This window comes from Penicillium antarcticum (genome assembly GCF_028974205.1).
Source record: "Penicillium antarcticum strain IBT 31339 chromosome Unknown utg000001l_segment0_segment0, whole genome shotgun sequence".
NCBI lineage: Eukaryota > Fungi > Ascomycota > Eurotiomycetes > Eurotiales > Aspergillaceae > Penicillium > Penicillium antarcticum.
This window is the reverse complement of record NW_026695299.1, coordinates 2,255,857-2,271,310: the sequence shown is the minus strand read 5'-3', so window position 1 is coordinate 2,271,310 and position 15,454 is coordinate 2,255,857. Positions and strand designations below refer to the sequence as shown.

The window sequence follows — 15,454 nt, the reverse complement described above, 5'->3', positions numbered from 1 at the left end:
TTGGGCTTGTTGATGGCTTTATGTGATCTACCTCTACTCTGCTATACAGCACATGTAAGTGCTAAGTGGTGAGTTCACTTAGTGTGATGGCACTAACTGTACGGAGTAAGATGTGCTACATATGTTAAGAGGCATTTGTGGGTTAGGTGGGGGGAATGGTTGATGTGCAGTGTAGATCGGTGGTATTCTCCTATCTGTGTAGTGTTGTGTTATAGAATGGATTGGATATGCACAGTTGACGGAGTATATGAGTGAATGCTGTACGGAGTAGTACTTAGCTAACTACGTATCCCTGTACGAAGTACTGTGTGGGCAATCAAGATGACAGCAGCGAGCTATCTGATTGGATCGTGAAAATCCCTCGTAGTGGTAACGGAAGCTTGTGTAGAAAAGTGGACTCCACTGCATGTGTAAGTGTAAATTATTATTGAATGTTGAGCCGAGGTCACTATTGAGAAACCCGGGGTAATTGTAGCTGCCTAGTCAACTGCCTGTAATACACGGAACCAGAGATTTGTACCCAAGAAATTCGAGCCGAAGAGACGGTGAACATACTGTATTCACGGAACGAATCAAATGCGGCTAGTCTCTACTCCATACTATCATCTGTCCGGCCTAACATAAAAGTTCCCAAGTGACGCTAGTAGAAGCTCCTCAACAGTCTCCACGATCCCAATGGGGAGATGTGCAGGACTGTTACGTGGGGATCGTCCGGTAGTGAAAGAAGGAAATGTCCAGAAGAGGCAATGCCAATGAGAATGTTCCAATACGACGTGAGCACGGATATAAGCAGCAGGTGACAATGGCAAGGTCTACTCTGTACTCTGGAGTAATCTCTACAGTACTCTCTCTGTCTAATTTCCTGTACAGTCTCTCGGAGCAGAAGTAGAAAAGACTCCCTAGATTGCATCTCCATACCCATATCCCCCACCTACCATACAGAGTAATGAAGCACGTCTAGGATATGCGGCTAATAGATCAACAGCCATACCCCCTCTCCAAGAACCGCCACATGGCGCTCCCAGCACGAATGAAGCGGGGGTAGTCGAATCATAAGTTGATAGCAGAAAGAAGTGAAGTGCACAGCCTCCAGTGGCGTGGGAAACTACAACGTCACGTACGGAACGTCATCGGGTCAGGAAATCCAGCTCTTTCCGAAAAAAACATGTATCGAGTGTGTATTTCATTAAATCTCTCACCCATGTATCATTTAGCTTGTAACCACATACTAATGCTACTTCAGCCACTTTCACTTTGTAATAATAAAATTTAATTGAATAGAATCGAATAGACTAGAATTATTAGATTAATCAGAAGTAAAGTGAATAGTATAGAGAATAATAAAATAATAGAATAATATGTACGTCTCACAACCTGCAGCCCTGAGCTGCAGGTTTTGCCATGCTGAGCGAGCATTAATAAGATTCCCTTCAGCCCTGTAATTACACATACGAGTATTTCATCCTCAAAATTATCCCACTTCCTCTCTTTTTCCTCACATAAACCTGGGGCTTGCCTGGCTGCGCGGAGTCGTTTCCATCTCTTTGTTCGAGTCAGTCTGGTCAGTCTTGCCTCAGGCCCTTTGCTGGCGCATTTCGCACATTTTCGCACATCGCACTCGCACTCGCACTCGCCCTTACTATATCCTTACTCTCTACCTCACGTCTTCTTGGACGACGTGGAATTTTGTAATTTCACCTCCCAACACCTCTTGATCCACCGCACATGACTCCACCTTCTCCCTCACCTGTGCCGTCCGCAGTCTCCTCCGCCGCCGCTTCACAACATTCGCACGACCCTCGGGATGGCGATGCTTCGGTAACACGCGCCCTCGCGGGCATGACTCTGTCCGCTCATCCCAACGGGGATGTGCTCCCCTCGCCGGCTCTCTCCCCCGGCAAACCAACCAAAGCAACCATGGCCTCTCGCCTGACTCGTATGTTTTCCAGCACGGGGAAATCTACTCCGCCTCCCCACGATGTGCACCGGGATCTATCCGACAGCAGCCTAGAAAGCATTCATCCAGCCAGCGGCAAAGAGAAGCCGTCTTCGAAACCTCCCTCCCAACCAAACTCCAGGCCTCCTTCTAGACCTCCTTCACGAGGTGCTAACTCCCGAACCCCATCCCGAAACCCTTCACTCAAGAGCGAGCCTGTGGCGCATTCTGATAAAAAGAAGACCGAGGACAAGAAATCCAAAGATGGAGCTGCTCCTGCCCACAAGCGGTTCGAGGTCTTGCCGGAACACCTTGGCAACCATTCGCATCATCTCCGCAGTGCCAGACGGCAGGAGAAGCTGACGGACCTCCTGCGCGATATGCTGGGAGGTCGGAAAAAGGACGATCAGGTCGATGAGCAGCAGTTGTCGCTCATGTCGACCTGGATTGACCAATTCAAGACCGAGCGTGATAAGCTGGCGGCTGATAAGAAGGGTGGTCCGAACGCCACTGCTTCATTGGTCGACAAGTACGGCAAGTGCCAGGAGATTGTCGGCCGTGGTGCCTTCGGTATCGTTCGCATCTCGCACAAAGTTGATCCTCAAGATTCCAAGTGCGAACAGCTCTACGCCGTGAAAGAATTTCGCCGTCGCCCACAGGAAACCACCAAGAAGTACCAAAAGCGACTCACTTCGGAATTCTGCATCTCATCGTCGCTTCGTCACCCTAACGTCATTCATACCTTGGACCTCCTACAAGACGCCAAAGGCGATTACTGTGAAGTCATGGAATATTGCGCCGGCGGTGACCTCTACACTTTGGTTCTTGCTGCCGGCAAGCTCGAAGTCGCCGAAGCAGACTGCTTCTTTAAACAGTTGATGCGTGGTGTGGAATACATGCACGAGATGGGTGTTGCCCACCGCGATCTCAAACCCGAGAATTTGCTCTTAACTACCCATGGTGCCCTCAAGATCACCGATTTCGGCAATGGTGAATGCTTCCGCATGGCTTGGGAAAAGGAAGCCCACATGACAGCCGGACTCTGCGGCTCAGCACCTTACATCGCGCCCGAGGAATACGTCGAGCGGGAATTCGACCCTCGTGCAGTTGATCTCTGGGCCACCGGTGTCATCTACATGGCCATGCGAACAGGTCGCCATCTGTGGCGTGTAGCGCGGAAGGACGAAGATGAATTCTACCAACGCTACCTTGACGGCCGTAAACACGAGGATGGATACGCCCCTATTGAGACCTTGCATCGGGTAAGACCTCAATCCCTTATCCAGGCTTTTCCCAAACTAACAAAATCCAGGCTCGTTGCCGTAACGTGATCTACTCCATTCTCGACCCCAACCCATCCCGCCGCATCAATGCCTCACAGGTCCTTAAATCAGAATGGGTCCGTCAGATCAAGCTGTGCAAGGCCGGCGAGGAGGGCTTCTAAAGGAGTGATCCATCAGAATGATTGGACTCGGTACCAAGGCCGTGTCCTCCTCTCGGGGTTGGAAGTTCTTTACATCCCCTATGTTTACACTGGGTGGTTGTTTGTTCCAGACCCATTCGAAGTGAAGTTCGGCGAGGCTGTCTGTTTTATCCTTTGAATGCTCCTGAAATAGAAGGAGGCCCTTTTTCATTCTCATTTCATTTTCTTCCTTATTCCATGTCCCAACGACAGCTAGCTTGTTTTTCGCTTGAGCTGTTCTGCTTTTGGCTGCGGCGCATCTTGTCTCCAGCCTCTTCAGCCTGTATCTTTGTCTCTGTCGTTGTTTACGTGTTTACGTTTACGTTTTATTCCATTTAGCTGTGGGGGTGTACCGGATTATCATGTGCCCAACGTTCAACTCAATGCAACGAAGAATCATGACCCATTTCATTCAGTTTCGTCCGGCACTCCGGTTTTTCATTTTCACTTTCTTTCTCTTGAGATCTCCATGCTGCTTCTTGCTTACGTCCCCTTCTTGCAGATACCTCTTCCTCATTCTGGCGTTAGCATTCTTGCCTTTTATTTTCCATTCCCTCCCCTTGTACTACTATTAACGAAGCCCTCATTTGCCGGGCCAAACAGGTGGACATTCCATTCCAAACAGAGTCTGGATTCACAGGAATCCGGGGCATGCTTGGCTCAGGTTAGGTCTCAGAATCCTACTCTGTCATCTAAACAAAGCGGGGTTAGCATAGCCACGCGATCAGATCAACCGGGATTTGTCTGCCTGCATTGCATCTAGGTTTGGATTTACGTCTGGTGAGTTGGATTGGATTTCAGTCACTTGGAGGATGTCTGAACTTTTTTCGGTTTGTCTTGTCCGTGTTTTCGCCTGTGTTTTATTCTCTCGCTTTGTTTGATTTCTAGTATATATATATATATATCCACGCATTTGTACATACGCCTTTGGCAATGAACTATGTTTTCTTAGGAATTACATCTCTCATACACATACAATCAAAATAGTAGAATAGTGGAAACAAAAACATGTTTCTTATACACTTCGAGTGTAATGAATGAAAAAAGCAAAAAGATATGCAAGCGATGGGATTCGAACCCATGCAACTTTCGTTACCAGGATTTCCGTTGACGGATATCAAGTGTGGATGCTTGAATCTGGCGCCTTAACCAACTCGGCCACACTTGCACAGTTTGATTTGTTTGTTTGGATGTTGTATCTGAGACGGAATGGTGGTGGGATAGATACAACTATGATATATTGATGATGTAGTTGATTCCACTGAATAAACCTTGGAATATAGTTCATATCAGGGCATACCAAGGCCAAATTCATTACGATACTCCTGACGTCTACCTATCTGGTAACTGTACATGTATCTATACACTGTAACCTGTCATTATATTATCGTAAAATCCAAAAATCAGTCTTATTCCCAATACATACGTACAGTATCAACGGAGGTGTCGGGATCCAAGTTATATCCGGCTAAGCCGAATGTTACAATAAGCCCACCTACAGGTACCGTACACCTGTACACCCGATACCAAAAGCAACCAATACTATCATCTCGAATCCAAACCAAATCAAATCCTGTAACTTCTACCAATATAATGATATCCGCCAAGACAGACCCCATTGTTTAGGCATCACCATTTCAGTCTGGGCAAAGTGGATATCTGCCAGTTCTGCATATGCGGACTAAAGGCTAGGCAAACAAAAAGTGAATGAGTCGAGTTCTCTTCGTGGTTCTGCGGGTCTTGCTTGCGGCTTTTTCTCTGCCCTATGGATCTTGGCTGGGCTGTTGGGGCTTGGGGTTGTGGCTTGAGTTTTTAACTTTCCTTTTCTGGTGGTTTAGCCCGCCGCGCTGTTGAAGATCCGGTCGGATGATGTATGAAGTTTTTGTTACGGTTTCGGATGGGAAAGTTGTATGCCGGGGTATTGTATCTATTCTTTTGTATCTATTCTTTTGTATCTATTCTTTTGTATCTATTCTTTTGTATCTATTTCATATTGGATTTCTACGGGTCATACTGTAGTTCCGTGTATACTCCGGAAGTTAGGGATATTTAAGATGACGGAGCAATTGTTTTTATTTGTAATCTTTAGTTCCAGGTGATATTCTATAGTTATGTGATGGTATCTCAATATCAGTGCTATTTGTAAGTCTTGCGATGAATAACCTAGCCTTTCTTCTATTCCCAAGTTGCATGTTCCTACTAAAACCAAGACCTAAGGCCAAAGCAAATGCTTGACCCATTGACAATCATCTTTACTCCAAACGTACCGCAACCGCTGATGAAGCCGATTGGCATCGCCCTGCCAAAACTCAACAGAACTAGCATCAACAGCATAAACTCTCCACTTCTCAACTCCAGCCAAAGAATCCCTCCTCAACACCTCCTCGGTAGCAACCAACTTCTTCTCCAAATCCTTCCGGTTGCCAAGAACCTCGCTCTGCTCCGACGCAACAGCACTAACCCTCGAAGCAACAGGTCTAGCCTGGTAATCCAGCGCACTCTCCCCATCAGGCAATGCAACAGCAGTCCCCCTAACTCTCACCTGCCTAGCAAGCAAAGGCCAATAGAATGTCAAGGCCGTAGCCCCGTTCCCAGCCAACTGTTTGCCTTTGGGGCTGTCAGACTTGACGGCGAAATGCCAGCCGCGACTGTCGACGTTTTTGAGTATTAGGACACGCGCGTCTGGGCATCCTTCTTCGTTGACTGTTGAGACCGTCATGGCGTGTGGTTCACGCACGTTTGCTGTTACGGCTTCGTGGAACCAGTTCTTGAAGGCATCTTGTGGGGTCGGGGGGAATTTGTCGAAGTTGAGGGATGGGAAGGGCCCTTCTAGGACTTTTGTGTTGCGAAGTTCTGTTCGGAAGGAGATGTCGTCGATGGACATGATGCTTTCGGTTTGTTTGGGTCTGTAGTTCTGTGTTGTCGATGAGTTCCTGGACGTTGGGTAAGTTGATCCATGGATGGAGGATGTTACCTTTAAGTATATTGCAGATATCTCTAGGCTCTTTGGAGTTCTAATACCCTGGCTATACAGTCGAGACTCTGGTCCCTTTATATGTTGGCAGACCGACTTCGGCCCAGAGTGTTCGTGAGTCACTAGGCGAGATGCACCCCGGACTTCTTGCCGTCGGTGTCCGATTTTGGTTTTACTAGGTTATATGGGCTTTTGATATGGATCCGGTGAATAATGCTTATGTTTTAGTGTATCCTGTAGAACGATATATATAGTGAAGAAACAGCATATCATAAAAGACCAGACTACTTCTACTGGGTACAACTAAAAGGCAAATGAGCTAATATATAGTGTCAACGTCACCCATATCCTGTAAATTCACCCGAAACAGACCATGTTGCACTCTGTAAATAGAGGTGTTCATCACAGCCCTGTAGCCCTACCGGATGCGGCTACGTCATGTTACATAATCACTCAGCCACATCGCCAAGCCACATCGCAAGGCAGAAAGTCATCTTGGCCCCGACCAGGTACTCACTTGCGATTTCTATCCTGATTCATCTGCGTCACTCACCATTCACACATACATACAGCTTTGGAAGCTTAATCCACTCCAATTTACATTGACGGTTCCATCCTCCAACTACCGCTGCCATGTCTTGGGCAGGTACGCCACCACTCCCACTCCCCACCGGAGTCATTCCCCGACACTGGCACTGGCACGATCTAACAGAGCTGAATAGGGTTCAAGAAGAATGTCAACCGTGCGACGACGCAGGTGATGATGAAGACGGGTGAGTGACGGGTCGAGTCTTACCCCGCAATAAGAGGGCGATCGACGATATCTGCCCGGTCTGTGGCTTGAAGTGGAAGTAGATGCTGACTGGAATTGGACAGGACATGTTGAGAGGACAAATGATCGCGACTATGAGATTGAGGAGCGGTATGTTTTGTTCTGTTCGTTGTGTGGATGGCACTGACTCGGTCGCGTTAGACGATACCGGACTATGGAGACTGCAGCGAATCGGTTGCAGAAGGAAGCCAAGGGATATTTGGATTCACTACGAGGTGAGTGATAATCTGATACGGGGGAATTGGCAGGTTCTGACTTTCACAGCTATGACTGCGTCTCAAATGCGCATTGCAGAGACAATCGATGCATTCTACGGTGATGCGGGCACAAGAGACGGCGTGAGCCGGAGCTACAAGCAAGCTGTAGAGGATCTCGACGCTGAGACTATCAAGGCACTGGACGGACCATACCGGTAGGACAGCCACCATAACTTTCAGCATAGGCTACCGGACTGACACGAACAGAACCACCGTCCTCGACCCCATCTCCCGATTCTGCGCCTACTTCCCCGACGTCAACGAATGTATCAAGAAACGTAACCACAAGCTGCTCGACTACGACGCTATGCGCGCCAAGGTCAAGAAGCTTGCCGAAAAGCCCGACAAGGATGTCACCAAGCTGCCACGGACCGAGCGCGAGGCCGAAATGGCCAAGCAGGCCTACGAGCAACTGAATGAGCAGCTTTTCAACGAACTCCCACAGCTGATCGATCTTCGTGTCCCCTACCTCGACCCCAGTTTCGAAGCCCTCGTCAAGATCCAGTTGCGTTTCTGTGCGGAGGCATACTCACGCATGGCACAGGTGCAGCAGTACCTCGACGCCGAGACACGCGACCAATACGCCAAGGGAGATCTGGATAACCGGGTTGAGGAGGTTCTGCAGGAGATTCGGGATCTGAGCATTGCCGGGACAGTTTAAGGTCTTGGATTGGAGTTAACGAGCATATGCCTATTTGCCTATTATTGCGGATTGTTCCGTTTGCTTTGTCGCACCTTATTTCTTGTTATATTTCTTGTTATTTTTCTTGTTCCTGTCTACGTGTACATGATTGATAGGAGTCCATGCTTCACTCTATTCAAGTCAATGCAACATAATCAATAAACAGGGTATAATCACAGGGTATCACAATATCAACAAATCATACACACACACACCAGCAATCTATACTTCATACCAGTCTAAACCCGATAAAGCTCCTCGGCCAAAACCTTCACAACAGGCTCCGCAGCCCGATGATAAGCCGCCAATTCAGCCGACGAAACATTCGCGAGCACATAATCCGACACAGCATTCTTCTCCCGACTATCAGGCCTCCCAATCCCAACCCCAATCCTCAGAATCGACAAATCGATCTTCGCACCACGGCGCGCAGGGTACAATCCCTTCCCGCGCAACGTCTCACAGATACTAATCAACCCGCGGTGCCCACGCAAACTAGCAGACTCAGGTCCACCACGTTTAATGCGGACTTTACCGAGTGGGGATTCGAGTTCGTCGTGGAGAATGACAAGTGTTGTGGGGAAGGATGTGTTTGCGTCGGTTGATGTTGGAGAAGTACCTGTAGAAGGTGGAGAGATCCCTTTCGCTTGAAGAATTTCGTTCTGGGAGACTGCCCATTGCTCAAGGGCGCGCACGAGTTTCGGCCCCGTTACGTTCATGTAGGTTGGGCTGTACCATGTTTGGTGGAAGTCTGTGTCTGGGAGGGATTTTGGGAGAAGGGGAGCTACTGCGTCTAGGAGGAGGTGGCCTGCTGAATGACGGGTTCGGCGGAGGGGTGCTTTGTTGCCGATGGAGGCGATGAAGAGGAGCCGGGGCATCGTGGTGGTGAGCAGAAGTAAAGAAAGAAACAAAGTGCAGATATAAATTAGAGATATAAGAAAACTGTGAAGAAAGTAAATATTGGTTATAATACTGTTCTAGGATATTTTCGATAATCTGTCATGGATAACCTAGTGGGAGGCTCACCGCCAAGCCAGTAACCTTGCTTCGAAGAAATTCAGCTCGTACTGGTGCCTGGTACGAATCCCGGGGTCGGCATTTTCACTCGTGTGAGTAATCCACGACGCTGGAGGCCGCTAAGCAATGGAGATGACCCTTGAGGGAAGCAATTCTGCAGAGACATCTCCACCCCAGGATGGCGTCGCCAGATTACACCGTCCTGTTACAGGGAAGTTGGCTATTTGGTGTGACAACTACTTTTTTGTTTGTTTTTTTCCCAGTCAAAGCAGACTTAGTATTATTGTATCTTTTTTCCTGTCTTAAAATGCTCCATTGGCCTTTCTATGTGACTTGCTTTTATGGGGTGCTTTTTTTTCTTCTGTTCATTTGTTTGTTTATTATATCTAGGTCGTGTCTTTCCTTTCTACATCTTTGAACTATGCTAACACAGTTTTAGGACCCCCATCACTCTGGTATGTCAATGAGGCTGAATGCAATGTGATAGCCCGCACAAGCGGTGTGGCGCTTGCATTTGGCATTCTACATGTCGTTTCGGACTTCCAAGCAGGCCCCTTTCACAAAGAACCAGGCTACCAAGCTTGCCACGTAGATTATCAGACCGCTATCAGTCTCAGAGTATATCTATCGCAGGGCATACTTACATCTGTTACCCAAAATTCTCCAACTTAGTCATGGACTCGCTATTCTTCGACCACCGAGACTACTTCGCAGATAGGGTACAGAAACTCATCGCAGAGCCCGATACAACAAAGACTCCAGGATCACTCGCTCCATCAGACACATCGATTTGTGTTCGGGTACGTCCTCTGTCCGAGCAGGAAAAGGATGCAAACCATGTCCAAGGTGTCATCACGCAGCATCATGGGAGGGTTAAGATACATGAAGCAATTAGGAAGTTCAATGGGAAGCCTGATGTGAAGGTACGCTTGGCCAACGTTGTGAAAATCATGGCTGACATCCTTGTAGTCAACGTCTTTCTCTTTGGATGAGGTCTTCGGCTCCGATAAAGCTACACAAGACATATATGACGACAAAGTACAGCAATTGGTCGAATGGGCGTGGAATGGCGGAACGAGCATCATGCTAGCCTATGGCCAGACTGGATCTGGGAAGACCTTTACAGTTACAGCGCTGGAAAGACTCGTTGTACAGGCCCTCCTCGATACACGACCTGAGAAGAAGGAGGTGCACATGTGCATATTCGAGATATTTGGAAACGTTGCCTACGGTGAGACCAGACCATTACACTCTGAGCTATAACTAAATCCTCTTTTCTAGACCTTTTGGGGGATCGGAAACAAATCAACATTCTCGAAGACTCATTTGGCTCAATCCAAATCGTCGGAGCTCTCGAGAAGACCCCCACCAACGTCGAGGACCTCCTATCACTAATCGAAACCGCCAAATCACTTCGATTGACAGCAGACACAACCAAAAACGAACGGTCCTCCCGCTCTCACGCAATCTGCCGTCTAAGAATCATCGACACCGATCGCAAAGGAGCACCAGAAGGGACCTTCTTCCTGGTTGATCTTGCAGGCAGTGAAGCAAGCGCAGACGTACGACATCATTCAACAGAACGCATGGCAGAAACCCGCGAAATCAACAAATCATTGGTGACACTCAAGGATTGTATCCGCGCCAGAGCCACTTGGGGTATTTCTCAAGGGACTGCCACACAAAAACATGTCCATATTCCCTTTCGCACTAGCACGCTGACAAAAGTGCTGAAACCTGCATTTGATGTCAACAGTAGCAGGGCTTGCAAGACTCTTGTTATTGCCTGTGTTGCTCCGAGCATGTTGGATGTTCCTCATAGTCGGAATACACTGCGATATGCGGAATTGCTCAGGGTGCATGTGCCAAAGGTTAAACCGAGGCCATACGACGCTCTTATTCCTACTACTTGGAGTAACAAGCATGTACACGAGTGGATTAGGAAGAATGTGAGTATTATCTTCTTTGCCAAGTCATAATGGTCTAACCAATTGGTATTCAGTCCGGAAAACCGACAATCGACCCAACCAAACTAGCTCCCCACGAAGACGGTACGCAGCTATGCAAGTTACAGCTGGATGAATTCACCGCGCGCGCTACAGTGACAGTGGGCGTCCGACAAGAGCAAGCACAGAAACTATACATCAAGCTGTGGAGTCTACATATCGACTCACGTGCTCGACTGAGAAACGAGATTCTCAGTGGCTCTAGCAAAGCGGAATTAGCGCAAGTGACAGCGAAACCAAAGATACAGAAGGAGTTAGTCTCACGGGTTAACCCTAAGCCTGGTACATTCTTCCGCTTGGGGGATGATGGTGATATAGTCATGGTAATGGGCAAGGATAGCACGACCATGTTTGTTTGTGCTGAGCTTTCTGTGTCTGATGCTATGGCTAATTGCTATGAACTCTTCGTTGCGAGACAGAGGGTTGTTCCGCATGAGGCATTGGGTGTTGAGGTTTCCGTAGAGTATGATTCTGGATCGAGATACTATCATTTGAAGGGTGATTTATAGTTGATTAGATTAAAGTTTTGGCAGAATACTTGTGCAATTACATTTCTTGAGTAAACATCCAGTGGGGTACGCAGTTCGTCAATATGTGCGAATACTTACGCGCGTCCTTGCGCCCGAATATGAAGGGCTAAACAAACACAAGTGAACAAAACCACACATGTTCAGGCAGATGTCTATGCATTCAATTCACATGAATGATCGTATGAAAGCTCTATAAATGAAGTTGAGACATAAGGCTGGTCTATAAATATCCGGGCGGTAAAAAGGGCAGAATATCGATAAGGACATTTTCCGATAGCCAACTCCCCAAACACTCTCAAACATCTACATGCAGTTGACTAAACCTCTTGGAGGTCTGCAGGTATATATCACTGCTCCCCTGTGATCCTTTCTCTGCCGCACTCACCCATGCACCGTGCGACACCCACCCCTCGGCCTTTCCATGGGACGTCAATACAACGCGCTGCAGTGCTATCTAACTGCAACAATTAGCGCGCTCATCTTGTTATTCATATTCTGCGATTCGACAGCCTATGCATTTACTGATACCCTTAATGACCTCAATACCGAAAACAATCTGAACCTCCGAGGAGCAATCGTGAGCGACGGGGCTGGACTCCCACTTGCGCTGGACTCGTTCAATGGACTGGAGACTCGAGACAATGTAGATGAAGACGGGGAATCCAATGGCCTAGATCTGGTGCGCCGATACCCGAATGCCGCGAAATCGTTGGGCAACAATCAATTCGTGAATACCTCGCTCGAAATCGGTGATGTGCAGTGGTTCTATCTGCCCTCGTCGGTGGTGAATGGCAAACACGCTAGCAAGGGCGCAGGGCTTCCTGCCTATGTGAATGCCACTGATGATGATGACGCGAATGACGAGTTACGGAAACGAGATGGTCTGGAGAAGCGATCGACCACCGTCTACCTGTCGCTTACGACGTGCCGTAAGCCCACCGCCAACACAACGACTACCGAGGATGGGTTCCCGCAGTTGCAGATGTACGTCTCCAAGTCGGAGACGCTACAGGAGCCAGGACCAGGCCATGATGATTCCGATCAAGATGTATACACGGCTGAGGGAGGGTATATTGGGATCGAGAAAGACACAGACAGCGACGTCTTCATTGGTGTCGCTGCGCCCAACTCGACTGGCTACTCCGGAGGCTATACATACCAGCTTGCAGCCTCGATTGACGCATATTTCCACAATGTCGTGGACAATGACCCTTTCCTGTACTTTGTCGATGCAGATGTGTCTGCCGCGTTGCTGGTGACCAATAACCTGACGCAGGCTGAGAAAGACTCCGACAATTATCAGCAGTGGATGAACATGACGCCTCCATATACCATGTTTGCCCATAATATCAATAACACAGCATTGGTAGGCTTGGAGCGATCATTCTGTGCGCTTGATGAGCTTTCGCAGGTCGGACGAATCAGCAAGTCGGTTGAGGTTGGTATGACCAGCCGTGGACTGGGAAATAGACCGAAAGAGCAGTTCTACATTACTGGACTGAACCAGAGCTCGTCTTATAATGGCATCCTGGCAATGGTGGGCAACTCCACCACATCAGGAAATGGCATTGTCGGCGGCGGAGGACAGGTCTGGGAAGCCATGAACTTCACAACCAAAGCAGGTAAGACTTGCTTCTCCAATCCCGAGAGGTAACTTGCTAACACAACCAGACGACAACTGTGCCGTCCTCTTCAACCTAACCTTCTGCTCAGAAGTAGCCTACGCCGTCCCCTCAAACCCTAAACTAAGCGTAGCCAAATTGCGCGAAATTTACGACACCAACGCAGCACACTATTACCAAAACTTCAACTACAGCCTCCAACAAGTCCAATGCAAAACAGACCAAGAAAGCATGTTCTCCCTAGCAGTCGACTGCGACGATTGCGCCACAGCCTACAAACAGTGGCTCTGCAGCGTATCAATTCCGCGCTGCGCAGATTTCAGCAACAACGCTCCCTACCTCGCCGTCCGCAACGCAGGCCAAGATTTTATCAACGGGTCCTCCCTGCCAGTGGATAGTCCATACAGACAACACGTTGCATCCAACACATCCAGAAACAAGATCATCGACACAGAAATCCAACCAGGTCCTTATAAAGAGATCCTGCCTTGTGAAGATATCTGTTCAACGCTTGTTAAAGATTGTCCTTCAAAACTTGGTTTCAAGTGTCCCAGCGGGCGATGGTTGAATGCATCCTATGGATATCGCAATTCAGATGGTGATATTACGTGTTCGTACCTTGGTGCAGCTTACCATTTGAGTCTTGGAGTGAGACTTGGGGCTGGCTGGGTTGGATTTTTCAGTTTGGTTGCTATGGGTGTTATTTATTTGTTATAGTTGTAAATAGGAATGATATTATCTGCAACCTTGGAATTTTGGAAGTCTCGTGGAATTATCCATGGATGTAACTGAGTCTGCTGTCTGATTTAGTACTCCAAAGTTGCTCTATATTTCCCTGTGAAAGGCCACAATATAACAATAGCTCGCATAGCTCAGTTGGTAGAGCGCGTGACTAGTAAGAGTATCCACCCTCGGTCAATCACGAGGTCTGCGGTTCAAATCCGCATGTGAGCATTTCTTTTTTGGTGTTTTCTTTTTGTTACCAAGCTTAATGGTCTTTTTTTATTTGAATAATGACCTAGATGAAGTAAATGGCTTTTTTTATATGTTTAATACCCCCCTACCCAGCACTATACTATACATACAGCGTAGACAGCTATACCTTGGCTACTCTTAGATGGCTCTGGCAGTGTATAAACTAACATATCGTAACGCCAGAAATAGATAATAGACAGTGAAGTCTACTGTTGAAATATATATTCCAAGTCTACCGTTATATACAACAAAATCTAGATACAAGCATCCGATGTAAACCAAATCACCAAATCACCACTCCAAATCCTTCCTCCCCGTATTGCCATTCCCAGTCCCACTCCCTTGAACGCTAGCATCGCCTCCTTCTTTTCGCTTCTCACCCTTACCCTCCTTCTTTTCCAACGCCCGATTCCCCCACCTCCCCCTCCAAACCCCAATCTCCTCCCCCCACAAATCCCTCACACAGGGATCACAAGAACTCCCACAACAATCACCTGGCGCAGGCTGCGGAGGCGGATCATTATATTCACGCTCTGCTGCGCGGAGGAGTTGTTTTTCGCGCGTACGTGAGAGGCGGGTTTTTTGGAGACGTTTGAAGAGGGGGATTTCGGTTGGAGTGTAGTATGCTTCCGGGGGTGGTGGGGGCGATGTTGAAGTAAAGGTTGATGTGAATGGGGAGAGGAGGGTTGTTAGGAGGGTTGTTGGGTTGTAGCTTGATGGTTTGGAGTCTTCTTTTCCTTGCTCTTTTTCCTTTTCTAGCGCTTGGTCTGTGGCTGAGGCTGAGTTTGCTGATACAGCTTGTTTCTCTGTGTCTGGATCTTTTGCTTTGGTTGTATCTCCTGGTTTGGAGGGAGTTGAGGTTGAAGTTGAAGTTGATCCCGGTGAGACACCCTGAGGTTGGGTATCGATGCTCATTCTGATATGTGTATATCAAGCTGGATAGGAACGTAGATGTTTACATAAGATCACTGCATAGAAGAGATCAAATATGATCAATTGATCATCTACCAGCCATTAGCATCGAATCCCCAGTTGATATCACATTGAATGGTACAGACCACAAGGCGAGAGCGCAAAACCATACCATACAAAATATCCAGTGAATAAGACAGTCCAGTTCTCCGCTACTCTTGTATCTCTTGTCAAGACAAAGCGTTGGAG

General features: G+C 47.9%; 6 protein-coding genes across 6 annotated transcripts; 3 read left to right on the top strand and 3 right to left on the bottom strand.

Annotated features, from left to right (window-relative positions):
- Positions 1–1,725: 1,725 nt before the first annotated feature.
- Positions 1,726–3,380, top strand: N7508_000846 (serine/threonine protein kinase SAT4; the record flags this gene model as incomplete). The annotated part of the gene is made up of 2 exons (XM_058458931.1): positions 1,726–3,198; positions 3,249–3,380. 2 exons carry the CDS (start codon positions 1,726–1,728, stop codon positions 3,378–3,380), a joined length of 1,605 nt encoding a protein of 534 aa, XP_058325153.1.
- A 2,230-nt stretch (positions 3,381–5,610) lies between these two features.
- N7508_000845 (pyridoxine/pyridoxamine 5'-phosphate oxidase) lies at positions 5,611–6,282 on the bottom strand (the record flags this gene model as incomplete). Its single annotated transcript, XM_058458930.1, has 1 exon — positions 5,611–6,282. The coding sequence occupies one exon, from the start codon at positions 6,280–6,282 to the stop codon at positions 5,611–5,613; it is 672 nt and encodes a 223-aa protein (XP_058325152.1).
- Positions 6,283–7,005: 723 nt separating this feature from the next.
- Positions 7,006–8,122, top strand: N7508_000844 (amphiphysin-like protein RVS161; the record flags this gene model as incomplete). The annotated part of the gene is made up of 6 exons (XM_058458929.1): positions 7,006–7,018; positions 7,095–7,145; positions 7,249–7,294; positions 7,346–7,419; positions 7,469–7,616; positions 7,669–8,122. The coding sequence occupies 6 exons, from the start codon at positions 7,006–7,008 to the stop codon at positions 8,120–8,122; spliced, it is 786 nt and encodes a 261-aa protein (XP_058325151.1).
- A 260-nt stretch (positions 8,123–8,382) lies between these two features.
- N7508_000843 (aminoacyl-tRNA hydrolase) lies at positions 8,383–9,021 on the bottom strand (the record flags this gene model as incomplete). Its single annotated transcript, XM_058458928.1, has 1 exon — positions 8,383–9,021. One exon carries the CDS (start codon positions 9,019–9,021, stop codon positions 8,383–8,385), a length of 639 nt encoding a protein of 212 aa, XP_058325150.1.
- Positions 9,022–9,834: 813 nt separating this feature from the next.
- N7508_000842 (uncharacterized protein) lies at positions 9,835–14,035 on the top strand (the record flags this gene model as incomplete). Its single annotated transcript, XM_058458927.1, has 6 exons — positions 9,835–10,083; positions 10,130–10,391; positions 10,442–11,109; positions 11,163–11,629; positions 12,168–13,318; positions 13,368–14,035. The coding sequence occupies 6 exons, from the start codon at positions 9,835–9,837 to the stop codon at positions 14,033–14,035; spliced, it is 3,465 nt and encodes a 1,154-aa protein (XP_058325149.1).
- Positions 14,036–14,584: 549 nt separating this feature from the next.
- On the bottom strand, positions 14,585–15,208 carry N7508_000841 (uncharacterized protein; the record flags this gene model as incomplete). Its single annotated transcript, XM_058458926.1, has 1 exon — positions 14,585–15,208. One exon carries the CDS (start codon positions 15,206–15,208, stop codon positions 14,585–14,587), a length of 624 nt encoding a protein of 207 aa, XP_058325148.1.
- Positions 15,209–15,454: the final 246 nt, after the last annotated feature.